General features: G+C 38.4%; 1 protein-coding gene across 1 annotated transcript in view; it reads left to right on the forward strand.

Moving 5' to 3' along the window:
- kiaa1109 (KIAA1109 ortholog) overlaps nt 1–22,760 on the forward strand; it is a 101,354-nt gene that overhangs the window by 55,019 nt on the left and 23,575 nt on the right. Inside the window, exons 54-76 of the mRNA XM_057859070.1 lie at nt 180–386; nt 1,516–1,751; nt 1,834–2,078; nt 2,188–2,293; nt 2,552–2,649; nt 3,296–3,484; nt 3,558–3,726; nt 5,892–6,103; nt 7,903–8,101; nt 8,177–8,236; nt 8,397–8,623; nt 10,907–11,037; nt 11,192–11,315; nt 11,460–11,572; nt 12,623–12,713; nt 16,081–16,349; nt 17,629–17,844; nt 18,484–18,664; nt 18,755–18,935; nt 19,197–19,358; nt 19,464–19,600; nt 20,106–20,298; nt 20,513–20,713. Coding sequence (XP_057715053.1) covers nt 180–386; nt 1,516–1,751; nt 1,834–2,078; nt 2,188–2,293; nt 2,552–2,649; nt 3,296–3,484; nt 3,558–3,726; nt 5,892–6,103; nt 7,903–8,101; nt 8,177–8,236; nt 8,397–8,623; nt 10,907–11,037; nt 11,192–11,315; nt 11,460–11,572; nt 12,623–12,713; nt 16,081–16,349; nt 17,629–17,844; nt 18,484–18,664; nt 18,755–18,935; nt 19,197–19,358; nt 19,464–19,600; nt 20,106–20,298; nt 20,513–20,713 — 3,947 coding nt within the window. The remainder of the gene's footprint in view (nt 1–179; nt 387–1,515; nt 1,752–1,833; nt 2,079–2,187; nt 2,294–2,551; nt 2,650–3,295; nt 3,485–3,557; nt 3,727–5,891; nt 6,104–7,902; nt 8,102–8,176; nt 8,237–8,396; nt 8,624–10,906; nt 11,038–11,191; nt 11,316–11,459; nt 11,573–12,622; nt 12,714–16,080; nt 16,350–17,628; nt 17,845–18,483; nt 18,665–18,754; nt 18,936–19,196; nt 19,359–19,463; nt 19,601–20,105; nt 20,299–20,512; nt 20,714–22,760) is intronic.

Raw genomic sequence — 22,760 nt, forward strand, 5'->3', positions numbered from 1 at the left:
AAACTGCATATGTGGCACAATTGATCATTGTTCTTCTTTCCAAAGATCTGGATGTGCTCAATCTGCATGATTCTTAAGTAATCTTGTTGTTGTGCATTCACGCCATTTCATCATGTCACCTGCTGCAGGTCACTTTTCAAATTTGTTTGATCAACAGAGTTCTCTTTTCTACATTGCAGAACTGTGGTTAAATGTAACATCGCCAAGTCTCAGGCCTTGTATAGCGCCCAACGTGGACTGAAAACTAATAATGCAGCAGTCTTCAAAGTGGGAGCCATCATGATCAACATCCCCCAACACCCAGCCACTTTACACAGCATGATGGTCCGCAGCTCCCATCAGTTGTCCAAACAGATCTCTGACCTCATCCGACAGCCATCTAATGTGTATGTCTGCCTTTGGCCATCCTCCGTCAGAAAATATGTTACCTAGGAGCCATATAAAACATCCTACAACATTCATAAACAAAATACATGTATTTTCATGCCAGGTAATGTCATTTGTTATTTAAATGGATTTTTCTTCAAAAATGATTACCATCTTCTCAATGAAATTTAAATTATTATTTTTTTCCTAATTTTCTTTAAAAGAAAAAGCAAATATGAGCAAGTTTACATGATGTTACAATTAGATTGCATAGAACAGGTTCACAAAAATGCTTCAACAGAACAAAACATGTCAATTTTCCAAATTTTTGTGTGAAAACAAGAAGTCATTGCACTCAACACAAAATTAAATTGAGGCCAGATATGAACATCAACATAATCTCGCTATTCACTCTCTCAAACACACTGATGACAGGCATAGAGTGTCCGCCCTACAAATATGCACCCTGCCTGCACACTACACTGTTATGTCAAAATGTTCGGGCTTTGTGTACTCATCAGGGCATTTGTGGAGCATGTATGGAGTGTTTTAAATTAACGCTAAAATTTCGGGTCATACCTTTCATGGTAACACTTTCATGACTCGAAACCTACCTGTAAAAGACCAATTAAAAAAAGAACGGATCCAACATTTTTAAAGTGACCTAAAAATTGCCTCTTACCTCAAAGTGACACTTTACCGAAACAACATTGATATAGCCAATGTGACATACAAGCCTGTTCTCTCCTAACACTCAGGATTTGTTGGGGGTATATGCATAAACCAAGATTCTTAAAAATCCATTTCTGTTCAGTATAATTCATTTTACAAGTTAGTTTCTAGGTTTCACGTTACACTATGTCTTTGCATGGAAAATTATATGCAATAAATTGAACTATATTAATTTAAAATACCTCAGTTATCCTAACTGATTGATAATGAAAAGTTGATCAAATAATAAGAAAAGATATTTTCAGTGGTTTATAATCTGATGAATATAGTAATGAGATTATCACATTTACCTGTAGTCAGTCCATACAATACAAGCAATATTTCTTTGTTTATTTTGAAATGCATTCGTTTGACATTAGTGCTTATTCAATGGGCCGTTTTGGATGAATTGAGTGATTGTTGCTTTTTCTTCGTCAGTCAACCTCCCAACAGGGAAGATACGCCCACTCCACAACCCTCTGATAAAGGATCCAGCATCAATCAGACGCCTGTTGAAGCTAATGAGTTCCCTCAGCTTCCAGAAGGCCTCGAAAAGAAGCCCATTGTCCTCAAGTTCAGCGCTATGATGGATGGCATCACCATTGGTGCTGCCCTCCTGCCCTCACTAAAAGCAGAGTACAAAATGGGTCGCATGAAAAGCCATGGAATGACAGGTCTATTCAAAAAGATGGTCTCACAGCTTGTAATTGGTTCTAAGAACTGTCAAAACTTAATATGTATGTTTGCTTTCTTTAGGAGCTCAAACCAGTTTCACCTTTGAATTGCCAAACCACAAACTATGCTTTCAATCAAAAGTGTCTCCAGTGGACATGTCCACCATGCCACCATCAGCGAGCCTCACCCTGCCACCAGTCACTATGTCTGGAGAATACATCATGGAGGACCATGAGAGTCATTCCGACCAAGGTTGGAATGCTGATGACTTCCCTGCAAAGCAAGGGAACTATCTTCAGGGCAACTATCTACGCTGTGTGGCTGAGGTGAGATACTAAGTTGGAGTTGGCGATATTATGTGCCAACACAGGAGTTAAGGAACGACTTTGTCACACCAGAAACGCTGACAAACACGTTTTCTCCTCTCTTGTGTAGATTGGCTCTTTTGAACATAACCTGACCACTGATCTGCTAAACCACCTAGTTTTCCTACAGAAGGTTTTTATGAAGGAGGTCAATGAAGTCATCCAGAAAGTGTCAGGTAATTTAAATAGACGAGCTCAAATGTTACTTGAATTTGTTGAACTGTTATAAAGGTACATCGTTCAGGATCATTGCTGCAAAGGATCAGCTGCTTTTTCACACCCTTAATTTCACAAAATATGAAGAGTTGAATCTTGAATCTTGTTTCTGTTCACAATCTTTGACTTTTCAGCAATTAAGTAGAATTTATTCTGATGCTAATTTTACATTGATCATTCTAAACTTGTGATATTGATGTGTGTTTTCATTGCGGCAGGTGTGGAACAACCCATTCCGCTGTGGAATGAGCATGACACTTCAACAGATGCAGACAAACCCAAAATCCTGCTTTATTCGCTAAGCCTCATGTTTAAGGTAGTTTTCACTTATTTATTTTTATCAGTGGTGTCAAAATGGTGACCTTGAGCTCAGATCAGGACCGCAGCATTATTTCGTCTGGCCTGCGAAAGTAAATCACGTCCATGGACTTGATGCTCTTTGCTAAAAATTGCATTTATGTAAAATCTCCGTAGTCAAAATATCATTTACAGGTTTTTTTTTTTTTTTTTTTTTTTTAAATTAAAATACATTTAAAACAAATTAATAAATAAAACAGGAATATTTATTGTTTTCCACCCATTTATGTAAAAAAAAAAAAACAACAACAACAACAAAAAAAACATTAGAGGCCCAAAAGAAGTATTTGGGCAATTTGGAGGTCAACAATATCCCAAAACGGTGTATTGACTTTCAACAAAGGTGATCATTTGCATTTAATTGTGGCAGCCCTAGTTTACCAATCCATAATGGTTTGGACGTCTCACACCATCAATAGCAACCAAATTAATTAAATCTTTGCATGGTTTAGTCAACATAATGGCCATCCAAAAGAAACCATATAAGTACAATGCGGCCCACGACAAAGATGAGTTTGATACCCATGTTATATATGACGACATCAATTGTGCAAAATATTAGAATCAGTTCAATTCAATTTGAATCCGTGCATTCCATTTTACAGGGAATCCAGATGACCGCCACCACCCCGTCAATGAGAGCTGTGCGCTTTGAAACTGGCTTGATTGAGCTAGAGCTTTCCAACAGGATCCAGTGTAAGGCTCAGCCTGGTGGCAGCAGCAGTTACTTGAAACTCTTTGGCAAATGTCAAGTTGACCTCCATCTGGCCCTCGGACAAATAGTCAAGCACCAGGTAGAACTAGGTCCATCAATTTCCTAAAGTTATTATTTTGAACATGTAGTTTAACCTACTTCTCCTGTGATAGGTGTATGAAGAGGCTGGCTCAGACTTCCATCAAGTAGCATACTTCCGGACCCGAATAGGTCTGCGAAATGCTCTACAGGAGGAGATCAGTGGCTCATCTGACAAGGAGGCTGTTCTCATCACACTCAACAGGCCTATTGTTTTCGCCCAGCCAGTGGCTTTTGACAGGGGTCAGCTTGCTTTTTCTCTTTATCACATACATACCATCTACCATCATATGGTTTAGAAGATGGATTTAATTTTTACTTATAATTTTTATGGAGCTAAGCTCTGTATCAACTGTTTACAGTTACAGTGCCTTGCAAAAGTATTTGGCCCCCTTGAATCTTGCAACCTTTCGCCACATTTCAGGCTTCAAACATAAAGATATGAAATTTAAATTTTTTGTCAAGAATCAACAACAAGTGGGACACAATCGTGAAGTGGAACAACATTGATTGGATAATTTAAACTTTGTTGACAAATAAAAAACTGAAAAGTGGGGCGTGCAATATTATTCGGCCCCTTTACTTTCAGTGCAGCAAACTCACTCCAGAAGTTCAGTGAGGATCTCTGAATGATCCAATGTTGTCCTAAATGACCGATGATGATAAATAGAATCCAAATGTGTGTAATCAAGTCTCCGTATAAATGCACTTGCTCTGTGATAGTCTCAGGGTTCTGTTTAAAGTGCAGAGAGCATTATGAAAACCAAGGAACACACCAGGCAGGTCCGAGATACTGTTGTGGAGAAGTTTAAAGCCGGATTTGGATACAAAAAGATTTCCCAAGCTTTAACCATCTCAAGGAGCACTGTGCAAGCCATCATATTGAAATAGAAGGAGCATCAGACCACTGCAAATCTACCAAGACCCGGCCGTCCTTCCAAACTTTCTTCTCAAACAAGGAGAAAACTGATCCGAGATGCAGCCAAGAGGCCCATGATCACTCTGGATGAACTGCAGAGATCTACAGCTGAGGTGGGAGAGTCTGTCCATAGGACACCAATCAGTCGTACACTGCACAAATCTGGCCTTTATGGAAGAGTGGCAAGAAGAAAGCCATTTCTCAAAGATATCCATAAAAAGTCTCGTTTAAAGTTTGCCACAAGCCACCTGGGAGACACACCAAACATGTGGAAGAAGGTGCTCTGGTCAGATGAAACCAAAATTGAACTTTTTGGCCACAATGCAAAACGATATGTTTGGCGTAAAAACAACACAGCTCATCACCCTGAACACACCATCCCCACTGTCAAACATGGTGGTGGAAGCATCATGGTTTGGGCCTGCTTTTCTTCAGCAGGGACAGGGAAGATGGTTAAAATTGACGGGAAGATGGATGCAGCCAAATACAGGAACATTCTGGAAGAAAACCTGTTGGTATCTGCACAAGACCTGAGACTGGGACGGAGATTTATCTTCCAACAGGACAATGATCCAAAACATAAAGCCAAATCTACAATGGAATGGTTCAAAAATAAACGTATCCAGGTGTTAGAATGGCCAAGTCAAAGTCCAGACCTGAATCCAATGGAGAATCTGTGGAAAGAGCTGAAGACTGCTGTTCACAAACACTCTCCATCCAACCTCACTGAGCTCGAGCTGTTTTGCAAGGAAGAATGGGCAAGAATGTCAGTCTCTCGATGTGCAAAACTGATAGAAACATACCCCAAGCGACTTGCAGCTGTAATTGGAGCAAAAGGTGGCGCTACAAAGTATTAACGCAAGGGGGCCGAATAATATTGCACGCCCCACTTTTCAGTTTTTTATTTGTTAAAAAAGTTTAAATTATCCAATAAATTTTGTTCCATTTCACGATTGTGTCCCACTTGTTGTTGATTCTTGACAAAAAAATTAAAATTTTTATATCTTTATGTTTGAAGCCTGATATGTGGCGAAAGGTTGCAAGATTCAAGGGGGCCGAATACTTTTGCAAGGCACTGTACTTCAGCCAAAATTATTATTCTGTTTTTTTTTTTTTTTCAATGAAGTAGTGTTGTGCTGAAGACTACATTATCCAAGACCAATTTTTTACAGTAAAGGTTTTTTTTAAACCTGATTGTTTTTAAAGTTACATAAAGGAAGGTTAGTAACACAAAACCTGCAGGTATTTGTTGTTTTACCAAGTTCTTCTTATTATTATTATTAATTTCACCGCCATATTCATTAAAGTTGTAGAAAAGCACATACTGTAATTATCGGTTTTGACAGAAAATCTGATCAGTTAAAGACTAAGAAGAGACAATTTTTTTGGGCAGACAAGCCCAAGGCCTTCAAAATTAGGTCTTAAAACCTGTTACAACTATACAGTGGAAATTTCTAAAAGCTGTTTCCGTTTGGGTGTCCTTCCGCAGCTGTGCTTTTCTGGCTGAATTACAAGGCAGCATATGACAACTGGAATGAACAGCGTTTGGCACTCAACAAGGACATTCATGTGGCCACAAAGGAGGTGGTGGACAAGCTGCCAGGTATCCAACAGACTTCTGCCCAGGCCTTCAGCACCCTCTTTCTTCAGCTGACCGTCAATGACTTAGGCATCTGCCTACCCATCACCAACACGTCCCAGGTAATCGAATATGTATTAAAGGACGTTAACATGACTAATACCATATTTCTTTCATAGTCCAGACATTGGAAGCGTGAAATATTTACTGTGGGTGGAGGGGGCAGCTTTTATCGACCTTTTTTTGAGCCTCTGCATGTATTTCATGTTGAAAACCACTTTAACAAAGAACTTGTCAAATGCAGATCCAGAAGTACCTTTTACTTCCAACTAGATGAAGACCATTCAATCTGTTACTATTTGTCAATTAGCATGGATAAATGAGCAAAGTATTTTATTGTTATTGGAGATATTTCTTTTCTGTCTTTGGTCAGTTGTTACAATGCACGTCAATACATCATCACCTAGCCTCTATTTCAGCAGGATGAGGGGAGAAGAAGTGGCAGTAAAAGAGGCATACGCGTTGGCTAATTACCTGTGTGTAAAATAGATTTGCAAGGCAATATTTAAATATTTCTACTGAGGTAGCAGCTATAATTTTATGGTAAGCCGTTCCATAGCTCTGGAAACCACAAGGCACATGTTGTGAACAATTAAAACTACAGCAGAGTGTCCTTGAATACTAGCCTGTTTCACCCCAATTGATTGCTAATTCAATACTTTGTAGTCTAAACACAGTAAGCAATAAGAGGTCACACGCTTCCTGTAATTCTTGAGTAGGTTTGCACACAGTGTTGCTTTTTTTATGTTCTTTAATTACATTACTGTATTTGTCTCTTATAATATATATTAACTCACAAGGGGTGAATGAATGAACGTTCATTCTCTTCTCCCGGTCAAGATTAATTGAACCTCAAGCACTGTCAATGGTGCTAAAGGATAAAAATTCAAAGCTAGACTCCCCAGTTTAAAAGAATTGGATGTCTATCATCATTGTCAGTTGCAGGCGATGAGTTCATATAACATATATGTCATGACTTATTTCCGTAGAAAGGACAGCCAACCCCTGCCAACTCAGAATCTGGGCCCTGCACATCAAAAGCACGGCATAAAAGTGCACAAAAAGTAACCAGCAATGTGTATATCGCTTCTGATGGGTAGCTGATGGACATAGGCTATGATCACCAAATTGGGATGAATGTTTCATTTGTGATTCTTTGTTATTTCCTGGTTAAAATTAACAAATGAACACTGGTGGTGGTGGTGGTGGTGTGTAAATGATTATTTTACATTCCAATCATTTTGACAATAAATGTGCTTTTAATGTACTGCATGTACATTAGAAATTATCTGAATTCCTGCAATTGGGTCATCAATTTTTCTCCATACTTTTTTACTGCCTATAATTAATAATAGGAAACATAATAATCTCTTATGCTAATATAAAATTTGCAGGAATTCAAATAATGTTAGCAGTACACTTTTTTTCTTCTTCATCAAACTATAAAAATCTTGAGAAGTAAAACCTTCAAAATTCCACTAGCTTTCGAAGGTAGCTTGGGGGCACTACACCAATAACATTGAAAATGACAACAATAATCTTTTTCTTTTTTTTTTTTAATGAACAATTTATTACAACTCATAAAACCGTATATGGGCATGTTGTTTCATGGGGCTTTAATAAGTTGTTTGTGAAAAAATTATGATTGTTGTCATTTACAATTTTCTTTTTGTTGTTCTCCCTTATGTCAAAAGAACTGATACAAAGCTGAGTAAAGTGGTACCTACAAGTCTTACCTACACTGTCCTGCACTTTTACCTAACAATTTGGGATTACTGTTCATTATACAATGTACTGTAGATGTTTTTGCATCTTATTCAAAGGTACAAATAACACATTTCTCTCTCTGGTAAATTGCTAGGCAAACCACAGTATAGATTTTGACACCAGTTCAGCTCTGGTCTTGACGATTGAAAGTACACTTATCACCGCCTGCTCCTCCGAGTCCTTGGTTAGCAAAGGCCACTTCAAGAATTTCTGCATCCGCTTTGCAGAGGGCTTTGAGACCTCATGGGATGACTGGAAGCCTGAAATCCGAGGCGACCTGGTCATGAATGCTTGTAAGTGATAATAGTGACTACCAGTGGCTTTGAAATTTGTCTAGAAAGTCTTACTGTTTTGTCATGCGTACTCAGGTATAGTCCCAGATGGCACATATGAAGTTTGTTCAAGAACCACAGGACAACCGTCTGCTGGCAAGTTGTAGTCAATAAAATATGAATGTCGCAGCAGATTTCTCCAATAAGACTGAACAGGACTTCTTATGTTTTTGATTCACTTTAACATTGCCCTTGATTTTCGTTTGTTTGTTTGTTTGTTTGTTTGTTTGTTTGTTTGTTTGTTTTAACAAATCAGAAAGCAGTAGTGCTGGTACCTGGACCCTGAATGTGCTTTGGAAAATGTGTGGCATTGATGTTCACATGGACCCCAACATTGGCAAACGCCTTAACGCCCTGGGTAATACGTTGACATCAATGACGGGAGAGGAAGACGTAGAAGACATCACCGACCTCAACTCTGTCAACATGGTGGATCTTTCAGATGAAGATGAAGGTGACACCATGTCACCCACCATTCACATGGTCAGTAAATATCTGCTTTGCTTGAGCCCGTGCAAAGATTGCACTATCATTCCCACAGCTAAGTCTACCCAATGGTTTATCTCAATACAGGACTTTGTGGCAATATTTTCTTACAACAGTAATATAATGTTATGCAGGTAATTACATTTCAACAGGCATATACAAACATAAATTTCATGCATTTGCATGTATAATATTTTAAAATGCTTAATCATGTTTATGCTTCAAAACACAACACATGGAGAATTGGCAGATAAATACACTGGTCTCCTGTTGTGTGTGTTAAACTACAGTGCTGTGCTTTTTAAAAAGCATTTTGTAATGGAAACATTTGTAATAGATTCTAATGGCGAATCTCGCAGCCTCGTTTTGATTTAGTATATGCATCAATACAATGTGTTTTCAAAATTTTACCCTTTGTCAATTCAAAATTAGCTCAAAGCTTCACTCGTTTGTTTATTAGACAAACTAACGTAAATGAATGTGTTGTGACCCTTCCCTACTAGGGATGGGAATCTCAAGGTACCTCCTGATGCGATACGATTTGCAAAACAAAGTTTACGATAACGATTATTTCACAATACGGCAATACAACAATGATCTATAAATGGGTCAGGAAATCAATCTACGATATTCTATGATATAACTTCTGTAGATAAGAGAAAATAAAGTTATTTTTAAATGGGGTAAAACTGTATATTTTTGCACTGTTGCAGACAATCTGTCAAAAACCTTTCCTCACAGACTATGAAAATATTTCAGTGCAACATTTCTGTAAAAATTATCAGAGCACTATATTATTGCAACGTTCTCGTCAACAAATGAGTATCTTCACTTATTGCCTCCCATTGACAATAGGCATCCAATTTTAACTTGGAAGTCTGGCTTTGAATACTCATGGAAGGGGGCGAAGGAATATTTGTTCATTCACCGCTTACACAGTCAAAATGAATTGGATGTCTAGTGCCATCAATGGCAACCACTGAGTTAACACAAACACTGTTTGAGTGCAAACAAATTGGTCTAATTTTAAAATTTTGGTTCCTTTACTAAACAGTGACATCTTTTTAAAACAATATATCGATTCTTGGAGAGAGCATGTCGATAACCTATTGGGATACAAAGTATCGTGATATACTAGTACTGTATCAGTAATGGATCCAATATTCTATTTTTGTCATTTAACAAGATAGGTTTAAGATTAATATTCTATAGATTTTAAGGGAAGACCAATGTGATGTTAACTTCTGTGCTTTCATCAGGAAATTATTTTAAATATTAACATTGACGTGTGCTTGCCTGTGGCGAAAACTTGAAAAGTGATGACTATTTTTCCATGCTTAACTAAAAATAGTTAACTCTTTCACTGTCAGCTGTTTTCAGAACAACAAATACGAGCCGTTTTAGAGCAGTTTAAAAAGTTTTTCAAGAATAACGTGTTTTATGAATGTATTCACACTAAATTTCCCAAACAAAATACTTAACCCATCTCTTGCAGCAGGAGAGTTTGATTCCATCTTTCTCCATTCTCTAGTTATCAGCAGTAGAACATGGTTTGGCTTTATTTAAAAACATACAGTATTTGATTGGTATGCTTGTCAATCACAGTGAAAGAGTTAAGCAGTTCCTAAATGTTATTCTTTTCATGGAAAAGCAACCACAGTGAACTCAGAGCTTCGGAAAATCTTCCTGTTGTCCTTCCATTTGTCTCTGCCGTATTCCTGCAGAGTCCAGAGAGCCAGTTCAGCCCACGACTGACTTTAAAGAAACGCCTGGTAAACCATATCCTAGGGCTCAGTCCCAGACCCCAAAGTGTGGCTGACTACTTAAACAGCCCTTCTCTCCGCCTTCGAGCGGACAGTGCCCGGGCCCAAAGACCTGTCTCCTGGGCCTGTGTATGTAGCTAGCCATATTGTTGAACTCTTCTTTGGGCTGATAAAATGACTTCCAGATGACCAACCTTTCTGCCACCTGCTGTTGACCAATGAGGGTTGTGGATTATGATCAAATACTGATTAATTTGTAAAAACTTGCTTCACATTTGCACTTACTGACATCCTCTTTAAAGATTTAATTCTGGGTGAAATGAAATAATGTGCATCTGTGGGACAATCATGGGAACTATCATGTGGACTGGTGATGGTGGTGGTATCTCAACCCTGAATTATAAAATTACTATTCACACAACTTAATCTCACATGTAAGACACCTTCTGGTCACAGACTGGACTTGTACTCAAAGCGTGGTTGCTGTTTACATTGCAGTTTTTCATGATTCCAACAGGAGGCAGTTGATCCCAGAAGGCAGATGGTCATGGGCAACCAGGTGATTGACGGGCGCGGTCGAAAGTTTACCAAGAGGGTTGTGGACATCAGAGAGCTAAACGAACAGGCCAAGGTCATCGACGACCTTAAGTAAGAGTCTTTTTTTTCAAAATGCTTTCAAAATCAGACACCTTGATACCTTAAGTAGAATTCTAAAAGTTTGTGATTCAACCAGGACAAGCTATTGCTGTTAAAAAAATGTCCTTCTAAAAGTTTTTATGCAGTGAAATCTCTGCATCCTTAGAAAATTGGGAGCGAGTGAGGGCACTATCAACCAGGAGATTCAGCGCTATCAACAGCTTGAGTGTGTGGCTGTCAATGACATCAGGAGAGATGTCAGGAAGAAGCTACGTCGCTCCAGTATGAGAGTGAGTTCTCACCTGTCCTACTTTATGCATTTACTGCAGCTCTCTTTCTCTGGTCAAAAAATTACTCCCTCAACAATGACCTTGCGTGTGTTTCAATCATACCTTCATAGAACTATTTCTGACTTTATTTTTGCCTCCCTCAAGGCGGCCTCGTTAAAGGATAAGTGGGGTCTTGGCTACAAACCAAGTTACAACCGTTCCAAAAGCATCTCGGCAGCAGCAGGTCGACCACCTCTAAAAAGGATGGATAGACAGAGGTAATGAAGAGAACGAGAGGGCCTCAATCAAATTATGGAAATCACTAAAGATGGATATGATTAATTGATGAACCCATTTTTGACTTTGAGGAATTGTGTTAAAACTAGGGATGTCCGTTTACATATTTTTGCAGCAAAGTCTGATTTTGAGGACCTCCCGATACAGTCGCGATCCAATCCTTCAGGAATGTATCAAGGAGGGAAAAAAACTCCCAAATGTCTTTTTTTTCTAACTTGAACTAAGCTATCCCACCATTATAGCCATATAAAAGGGTTATTAGTATAGCAGTGGTTTAAACAAAGTGGGTGGGGGCTGAGTCACAAATATTTTTGGGGGGAAATTGGGTGTGGAGGAAAATCAGGTTGCAAACAAATTACCTTTATATATGTTGTCACTGTTGTGATACATCAATAAACTTCCAGAAAAATTAAAGTGTGATAAATTGAGCTGTCTTGGTCGAGATGTCCTTGACCTATTTTTGCTATCGCTAGACATTTTCTCTTGTTCTGCAAAGTTTGTTTCACTACTCTAAATGAATAATAAAACATTTTTTGTTGTAATTATTTATTTTTTTGCAATGTCCTAATACCTCTGGATTATTTTGTTGTTTGTAGCCCTTAACTCATCCACTTCCATTGATGACAATAGACATCAAATCCATTTTAACTGGGAAGGTTGGCATAGACTGATTGTGTTTCACTCCTATTGACGGTGAGACGTCCAATCAAAAAATTGATTGCACGTCCATTTCCGTCAGTGGCAGCCAATTAGGTTATACTTAAGAATACAAATAAATATATACATTTTAAAAACCCAATCTTTTTTTTTTTTTTTTTAAACCCGATTTCGATCCTCTGAAAATGACCAAATCTGGCCCAATTTCTGATCACTTGATTGGATCGTGACATCCCTAAAAATTACCAATGTATTGCTCTGATCAATCTTAACTTCACAATCTTTAAATCAGGCCAAAAGGGTGTTGTGAAAATATGTTTTAATGTTGCATTATGTTTGACAATCACCTTGTTGTACCATTTTGCTGTTTCCAGTTCCAAATTGGGAGATGTGGACGACTTCACTGATATGCGTGTGGATGCTTCTTCTTTTGGACCACGAGTCACTTTCAACATCCAGGATACGGTAACATTAAATTATGTCCAAACTAAACCCAAGTCAGGAAACAGATGTGTTGTTTATATGATCGTAAAATTTTGTAGGTTTAGCAGGATTATAGATGCTCTAAGAGTGCCAAATATGTTTGGCTGTTAAGCTCTGGCTCTCTTATATTTTATTAGAATTATCGGGTATGTAAATGCCAATTGAGAAACTCAGATATTGTACACATTGTAAAGGTCTTTGCTCACACAAAGTGTTATACTAAATTTTGGAAGAGCTGTTTTTTTTGTTTGTTTTTAAACTTTTTCCTTCAATTTAATAAAAAAAAAAATCAGGCTTTGGAGTCTGCAATTGCGCCGGTCAGTCCAGGAGATGTGTTCAAGGTATACGTTTTTTGTTTGTTTGTTTTTTTATTATTTTGACAAACATTAATACAAAAGCATCACTAAACAATACAATACTTTGGTTTCCACTTCTTCTCTGGGATTACTTTATTAATGCTGTTAAGATTTTTAAAGATCCATACAGGATGATGAAATACTGGCTTCAGCAATCAGGGTAGATTTAAGAAACACCGTTATATTTGAGTAACAGTGTGAGTGGATTTGCATAACTTGCTACAGTGCGTGTTGTGATTTATTCATGCAGCATACAAAAAACGTGTTTATTTCTCTATTTATTTCATGAATCAAATTATAATCCCAGCTCTGCAGTCAGTGTGCAAAATAGCAATTCATCCCAGGTGTTACGTGGATAAACACTTGAAAAGGCAGAAAATATTATGCTTTTACTGTGCTTTATAAAGTCAACGTACAAAGTATTTTCATCCTGTCTTGAAACTCTTTAAAGATCGTAACTAGCTTTGCTTAAAACTAATTCATTGCCAACTCCTAACAATAATTATGCATGGTCAGTTGATGAAACACTCCTTCTACTACCACCACTACTATGGTACTACTCTCTCACGCCTAAATATACATGCAGACATTCTACCAAATATAGAAATAGGTCCCACTAGCACAGGGGTGGGCAAACAGGTCCTCAAGGGCCGCAGTGGGTCCTGGTCTTTGTTACAACTGATCCAGCACAGGCAGTTTAACCAATGAGGGGCTGGGGGAAGAAGACCACCTGACTGCAATCAACTGATTGCACTTGATTGGTGAAAAAGTGTCCTCTTGATGGGTTGCTACAAAAACCCGCACTCACTGCGGCCCCTATGTGGAATAGTTTGCCCACCCCTGCACTAGCACAAGGGTCAAGAACAAAGCATTAACTATACAACATCAAACCTTAATAAAAGTTAAAAGAAAGTGTTTATTACTGCAACATCGTGTTAGATAGTATTAGCCTGATCAAATTTTTTTTTTAACATGACATTGATACCGTTACATCAAACTCATTATTAGTAAGTGCTGGGACGAGCATACAGGGAATTTAGCTCAGCGGCTAGAGCCCTCAACTCCAACCGGTGGTGGGGGTGGCACAGATTTGCAACTGAAGTTGGTTCAAAAAGCATATCGGATGCCCCACCGGTACACTGACAACTGGCTATGATACTATGAGTTATTACTATGATACTATGAGTTATTAGTGCCTCTGTTTTCAACACTGATTAATAGGCGCATGAACGTCCATGACAGACAGGCACCATTTGAAACAGCTGGCGAGAGAGGGGGCAATTTTGAAAGAAAAATAATTATAATTATACAATATATTAACATTTGTTTATGAACATGATCATTGTTGTCGTCATGATCGGTCTACTAATCTTGGTAGTTACATTTCACAAGGGACAAAAGCTGAAATATCTGACTAAAAGGTATTAAGGTATTTACCCTTCTTCTTTGTTGTGTTTACATTTTCTTGGTATTTAAAGCTTAATACAATTCAAGCTTGATAGTCTTAGCATATACATTTAGCCATGTTCAGTAAGGTGAGAAAATTGCCAAGGTCAGTGCTTGTGGTATTTTCATACTACATCATGCATTCATTGAAATCACATTTGCCATTTTTACTTTTGTTTCCATTCTTTTTTCTGTCCCCTTCTGAGGTATCCTGTTGTTTTCATCTCCTTCCTCACACTGTCACTGAAATTCCATTCTACAGAAAGTGCATGACCTCTGAGAACCATTATAGGATGCTAGTGTTCTGTCTTTGGATGACATCTGCGAATTACAAATTCCAGTGAAATATCCTCACCCCTCAATCTTAGGATGTACAATGACAATAAATGGCATTGTATATTATTTCAATTTTATTTGAATGGATGGATGGATAGTTTGTCCAATTACTAGAACACTATCTCCTTTGTGGTGTGGATTTCTTGTAATTTGGCTATCACTTATCAAAACAATCCTTGTGTTATTGTTCCCTTCAGAAAAGTGGAGCAAAAAAATGCTACTTTTTGTTAATTGGTCAACTTAAATTCGGAATAAATGACCATATGGAAAGACAACACCTTCGTCATATGCAAATATAATCTTGTTTAATATAATGTATCCCAAAATAAATAAATAAATAAAATAATATATATATATATATATATATATATATATATATATATAATTATTTTGTTATTTATTTAAATTTCATTTTTCTGATGTGTAATATTATAGAAAAATATAAATAAAAGCCAATATTTCCCGGAAGCAGACCAAATAGCTGTAGGCAAACAGTTTTTAAATTCCACTGCCAGTCCTCGTCACAGACTATGTATTGAGGTAGTCAGTAAAAGAAGTCAAACACCCTTTGACCGCAATAGATGTCCAATCCATTTCTTCTGGGAGGTGTTGGAAGCAATCGTATGAATAAATGCTAGAACTATTTGAGCCAATCAAATATGAGCATCTCAGATTGTCTCACCTACGTACCTGTCACGTAGTACCTACTCATTATGTGAAGAGCCACTGTAGACTTCACGCTTTAGTAGACCAAATAGGTGGCACAAGCTTTGTCTTTGAACAGGTACAGTACACTTTATACAGTAGTTGGGGGGGGGTATTTTTTTAAGATACTCATTAGATATTTCAAGAGTACCAACACTTAAATGCTCTACGTACGTGCATAGAACTTCATCACGGTTTATCACAAAATAGCTGAGACCATCATTTTTTGTATGTAACATTACATTCTCCATTACCATAAGTCTAAGTAATGTGCGATTTCCATACTAAAAAATTTTGAGCAGCTGCCTTTCATATGAAGGTCATTTACACTAGGTGTTGTCTTTCCTTTAAATTGGATGATTTATAATTTGTTGATACCCAACCATGAATCCTTGATGGCTTCGTAGTTAGGACATCACAGCAGTTAAACTGTGTTAAAATAGGAAGTGCTTTGTGTCAACGTAGTCTGTCTCCAACTTAGTCTGACTTTCTGATCTTCTGTGAAGTTTCCTGAGGAGTCTGAGATGGACCTGTTGTCAGTCACCATTGATGACCCATCCCATCTTCATGATCAGCAACATCTTCATTCCTCATCCATAATTGGAGACCATTGCTCAGTATTCAGTGCTCCGTGCACTCCTGCTGTTCTCTCACCCACAATTCCCTTCCAGCCTGATGAAATGCAGCGAGATGACCTGTCTTCATCTTCCTCTGAGGACTCAGAAAAGGAAGACGAGTTTGAACGCGAGAAACCCCTAAGCTATCGAAGGCCTCTGTAAGTTTTTCTCTCCTTTTACTGTCTTTCTGTATTTTCTGGACTATAAGTCATTCTGGAGTCGAATTTTTGAAGGAAAATGTACCATATGTTGTCACCATTTGTCGCCAAAAAGCTCAAACGTAGTCACTAGTACTACTTCAGCAACAAAAGAGCAGTTCAAAGGAATTGAATGGTCGCCAAAACCATTGCCGCCACATTGCACACACTCACGCTAAAAACTAATACTGATAGTGCCAACATAAGCACCCTTTAACTAATTAAGCTTATACGTTGTAGCACTTCAGCTGAACAATGGCCACTTGAGCAGTTTTCTTCAACTTTTGTAGCATGCACACAGCCTTTTACCTCACGGTTGTGGCTAATATTCAGCTCACCGACGGTCCTCTTAGCTTAGCTTGGCTGTAGTGGTTTTCCATTCGCTTTATTGGGCGCTTTCACACTAAACCAAGAGGACCAGGGTCCAGTTGGAGAGCTACCTCGCAGCAACAATTGCAAATGTTGAAAAAGTTCTTCGAGTAGCATCACGTGGACGAAAGGTGCACTCATTGATTGGACAAATAAAAGAGGAAATACCTCCCTCCTGGGAGGGGAGGGAGCGTGGAGTGTCACAGCGTGGTGCTGTGACACTGCACGTAATGTAGCATAGCATAAAATCTATATCATAAATCTTATCATAAAAGTACATTCACATCAATTTATATGAACGTTTCACATATATATACATGAAAGTTTTATGTCCATGTTGATTTGTTTTTTTTTTCTAAAATGATGTATAAATATTGTAATAATCGTCTTCACGTGTAGTTTTGGGATTAGTCTGGATTGAATCCAATTGTGGCCTGTGAATGTTAATATGAATCGTATCGCCAGATATGAGGCAATACTAACCCCTTATTATTATACTGGTTTAGTTAGATATAAATAATAGTAAATACTGTAAGAGCACTAACTTTTCTTAGCTTCTTAATCACAAGGTAAGAGTGCCTTCACGCGGCTGGTTGTGGGTAGTGTTTACTCCATGGTTGACCGGTATAATATTTTAGAAGATGTAAAATTCTTTATTTTAACATTACATAAGTCTCACCTGGGTAAAAGTGTCAGGCTCAGCCAAAGTATGAAAAAGTGTGACTTATAGTCCTTAAATACGGTATTTGATCCCGTATTAATGATTTTGCATTCAAATTGCATGAACTCCATTATGTCTTTGACATATTTTATAATGTCAGCTTAAGTGTCATGGTTTAACTTTTGTTGAACCATTTCTTTGCTCTTTTAGTCAAGCTTCTCACAGGAAGTCGTCAGGCTTTTCTGCTGTGAGTCAGTTGTTCAGTGAGCGTTGGCCAAGCTCACCTGCCAATCGGAGTTTCGGCGGCACGACAACAGAAAGAAACATCGACTTTGAGCTGGATGTCCGTGTGGAAATAGACAGTGGGAAGTGTGTTCTTCACCAGAGTACTCAGCAACAGGAGCATGAAGAAATTTCATTCAGGAGGTGCAGTAAAATCCTCTTGCATTATTTTTTTCCCCCTTGTCTCTTTGGGATGTAAAAGCACTGACAAATATTGAAGTATCAATCCTAAAATGTCGTGTCCAGAAATGAAATTTGATTGTAAAAGTATCATATAAGTATCTATTGATGACATTTGTTTTATTCATTTATTGGATTTGTTGTCATGGGGAAAAGTTGCCAATGAAATCAAAGACTTAATAGTAATAGTAATGGGGGATATTTTTGCAATTTCTTTTTCAACCCCTCCCCCAAAAAAAACAAACAAAAAAAACAATTTTTGTGATTAATAGGTGTCAATGTCCCTCATTTACTAACTACCACAAGTTCCACAACATCTCTGACCTGGCATGGCAGTGCGTTAGTTAAGCTAATGATAACTTATTACTTGTTGTTCACTGTAGTGAAAGTATCCCTGAAAGGGTTCATACAGTGTCGGAAATGGTATTGATTATCAATTATTAATATTTTTTGTATTGATATAGGTTGAAAATTTGAGTATTGTGACAACAGTATTTTCTTTTGGATGCAAGAACCCTTTTCAGTAATTCAGTAATTTATTTTTCTTTTGAACACTGTGCTATACAAAAGTAGAAGTTTCATATGACCATGTGGATTTTATAGGGGCTGTGATCGAAGCCTAAGAAGTCTAGACCAGGAGTCGCCCCCAAAAAAGAAAAAATTGCAGCCCACGTACACATCCACTACCCATCTTCTTGCCGGAAAAAAATGTCCCTCTTCTCTGCAAACCAAATCAAATGACCTTGAGACCACAGTTTTCTACATTCCAGGAGTGGACGTGAAGGTCAGATTCTCCTGTAGTATTTCAAAATAAATTCTGTTTGTAATAGATTTTATATCATGAATTATTCATGGTCCCTTTTTCCCATTCTAGTTGCACTATAACTCCAAAACCCTGAAGACTGAATCGCCTAATGCCTCACGTGGATCTTCCCTCCCGCGCACGCTCTCCAAAGAGTCAAAGCTGTATGGTATGAAAGATAACGGTCCTCCCAATGCTGTCCAAAGCCAGACTAACTCCCTCCTACCTCCCCCGCTCCCACCTCTTCCATCAGGTATTGAGTGTTCCCTCATTCTTAATTGCATGCCTTCATGCCATCCCTAGCCTCCTCATGCCATTCTGTAGGTATTTGATAATTTAGATATGCATGTGATTCCACTACATGCTGCATGCAATTAATTAGGTATATACCGGCGTAAATCCATTCTTTGATCGAACGGGCTCATGGATATAAAAATAAAATTGCAATCGCTGTCCTTTTGACCTCTCCACATTTAACAAGCATACAATTGAGACTTTTAATGTGTGTCTGCAGCCAAAGCTAAAGGCAGTGGAGGGGTGAAAACGGCCAAGCTTTATGCCTGGGTGGCCCTCCAGACTCTGCCAGAGGAAATGGTCATCAGCCCCTGTCTTCTTGATTTCTTGGAAAAAGCACTGGAAACCATTCCTATCACTCCAGTAGAACGGAGCTATTCAGGTTATTTTTCTTGAGTGTGATTCCATATTCATTCAGTTGTTTCTGTCTTTACTGCTCATAATGGACAGATTACATTTTTTCATCTGTACTTTCAACTTAATGCAGTGGCTGCCCAGGAAGAGGACATAGGACAGTTTGAGACAGTGGAACCACTCGAGGAATCGGCCACCTCTCTGGTTTCTTCTTCAACATCTGCATATTCTTCTTTCCCTGTGGATGTGGTTGTCTATGTCAGAGTTCAGGTACAGGGCAACTCAGAAATAATTAGTGTTGTAAAATGTACTTATTTTTTTCTTTTAATCCGTAATTACTGCATAGTGCATACTCAATTGAATGTAAAGCAATACCTATCATGGCATGGTCAGACACTGCTCAACTCATTGGCTGCCATCCTCTAGCTTCAAATGGATTGAACATCTATAAACTAAATAATGATAAACAAATTTAAATTCACAGCAGAGGATGATTGAACACATCACAGGTGGACGTCTATCATCATCATGGGAAGTGCGAAAAGCTCCTTTTTTCACTGATGCGTGCATAACTTGCACTTGGTTAATTCGACCAGCAGTTGGAAACTAAATCTTGAAGAGTACATATTGCACAGCATCGGTGCATTATTTCTTAGTAATCCTTGATAACGATGACGTCATTTTAGCGCTGTATCAGTATCGGTGCAAAACTATTTAAAATCTTAACCGATATAAATGTGTTCTGGTATTTAATATAAAATATTTGTGTTCTAAGCCTTCTCAGATCCGCTTCAGCTGCCTGCCAATGTCCAGAGTTGAATGTATGCTAAAACTGCCGTCACTGGACCTGGTCTTCTCCTCTAACCGTGGTGAATTGGAGACAAGTGGAGCTCATCCAATTGATGGCTCACACCCACCCTCCTCCACTCCACCTGGGCAACACGTCCCCAAACTACCTCCAAGCAAAGGTCTGAAAATCTAATCATTGTCTAAGTACAGTTATATCGTTACTCAAGAGTGCCTCAACTTTTGAATGTTTTTTTAAAATTTATTTTATTAATGACCTGTTGCTTGATTTATTTATTTTTTTCTTTCTGTTTTGACATCAAATTTAAGATCTGAATGATTTCAACCATAAACGGTAACATAGCTACATCGTTTCTGCTCTCTTCTTACCTATAGCCTCTCCATTACTGGGAAGTCCTCTGGGCAGAAGCCGCCACAGCAGTAGCCAGTCAGACCTTACTGGAGGACCGAGTAATTCTTCGGGTCTCAGCTTCACTGCCTGCATGTCTGACTTCTCTCTCTATGTCTTCCATCCGTATGGTGCTGGAAAACAAAAATCTGCTGTCACAGGCCTGCCCCCAGGTCCAAGCCCATTAGGTAAGGATGTATATTTTTTACTGCAAACTAAAAAATAAAAAAAATAATACAAAAGAGTAGTATATAACTCGAGCCAGAATATCACAAATATACAATATACCAATGACAAGTCTGTTTGGGGTGTTGTTGGCTTCTCTGTGAGCACTTGGAGTTTAGAACCACAGTTTCATGTTATACATAGCCAACTTCTATAGAAAAAAAACATGACCACTAGAAGTTCATCGAGCAACAATTTTTGGAAACTCAAACCTCTCGATCTTTGTGCCGATCTTGATTTTGTCTGTGTGTGTGTGCAAACAACAGCATACACTTTTAATACTCCAGTCATTCTTGTTTTATTGTAAAACATCAAACATTACCTGTGAACCAAGACTTTCCTCTTCTTTCTTAGCTGTGCATGCATACTTTTCTTCAAAACTTTACAAACCTTTTAAATACAGTATAACTTAATTTGCGCAAGATTAAAACGTTGCAGTATTTTGCTTTACAAAAATAAAATCACAAGCTTTGAGGAAATGGATGAATTACTTTTCCGGAGAAGAGAACTACTAAATCAGGGTTCACTAAATCCGGACCTCGGTGCCACTTTTCCTGTCGTGTTTTCCACATCTCTCTCCCCTAGCACACCTGAATCAAATGATTATGTCATCAGAAACCTCTCCAGAAGCCTGATAATGATCCTGATCATTTTGATTCAGGTGTGTTGGAGGAGGGAGACATGGAAAACATGACAGGAAAAATGGCACCGAGGTCTGGATTTAGTGAACCTTGTACTAAATTATTTCTGCTAAGTTTTTCTATTTTGGCATCTCAAATAGTGCTGTCAAATTTATAGCGTTAACGGGCGGTAATTAATTTTTTAATTTAATCACGTTAAAATATTTGACGCAATCAACGCATACACGGAATGACCCGTTCATGCGTTGCCTCAAACAGTTTACAATGACGCCGTTTTAGCACATTGAGAGCGAAAAGGCAGAGAAATGCGAGTGGACACAGGCCTTCATTGGAGCGCACCTTCTATAGACCCTACTCACCAACGTCACAGAATGACGTGTCGCTGTATCCGGCCGCCATATTGTCCGTCTTTGTTTATCCGTATTCTCAATGGTTTCAATTTGTCGTGCAATTTATAGTGCAATTCATGGAAGCCCCGGTGCTTTCAGACGCTGTAAACTCATTGGATGCGTTGCATAAAAGGCGTTATGTGGAAAAGCTTCAGTCTATCCATTCGCCAGATCCATATTTGATGCCTGAATCGATATTTTTCGACCCCGCTGTCTTCGCCCTCTCTGCCTGACATCTGCTACCCTGATATCTACAACTATCTTGTCCACACAAAATCAGCCTATTCTCACGAAAGTTTGAAAAACTTTTAAGAGCAGCACTCTAAGCAACATTACCCCGTGTGACCCTTTACTTCCAATTTTCTAAAATGGCGACAATCAATAAAAAAAAAAGTTGACTGCGATGGCCGACGCTTCAAGGATAGGTGGATATTGGACTATTTCTTCAATAAAACAAGCAACAACTGTGTCTGCCTCATTTGCAAAGAGACAGTCGCTGTTTTCAAAGAGTTCGATGTGACGCGATAATGATATTACCGAACAAGACACGCTGACATGTACGACAACATTACAGGGAAGATACGCAGCGAGAAATTATAGCAACTTGAAGCTAGTTTAATTTCACAGCAGCAGTATTTCGCAAGAGCCCGAGTGTCGAAAGAGAACGCCACAAAGACGAGACTGTTGAAATTATGAATTTAAAAAAATAATAAAGGAAATGTGACACACAGAAGGGCTTGCTAAAATTTGTTTAAATATATTGTTCTATGTAAATCAGCCAAGGTAGCCCCCCGCATTTTTACCACACCAAATCTGGCCCCCTTTGCAAAAGGTTTGGACACACCTGTTTAACTGATGATCCGTAGACGAGGCCAGCTTCTTTCACTTGGTACCAGCTAAATATTATTCAAAATGTAATGATGGTGGAAGAAATAAGCATCTTGAATTTGAAACTGTATGTTGTCGGCGATTAGCCTCGC

This window comes from Corythoichthys intestinalis, chromosome 15 (genome assembly GCF_030265065.1).
Source record: "Corythoichthys intestinalis isolate RoL2023-P3 chromosome 15, ASM3026506v1, whole genome shotgun sequence".
NCBI lineage: Eukaryota > Metazoa > Chordata > Actinopteri > Syngnathiformes > Syngnathidae > Corythoichthys > Corythoichthys intestinalis.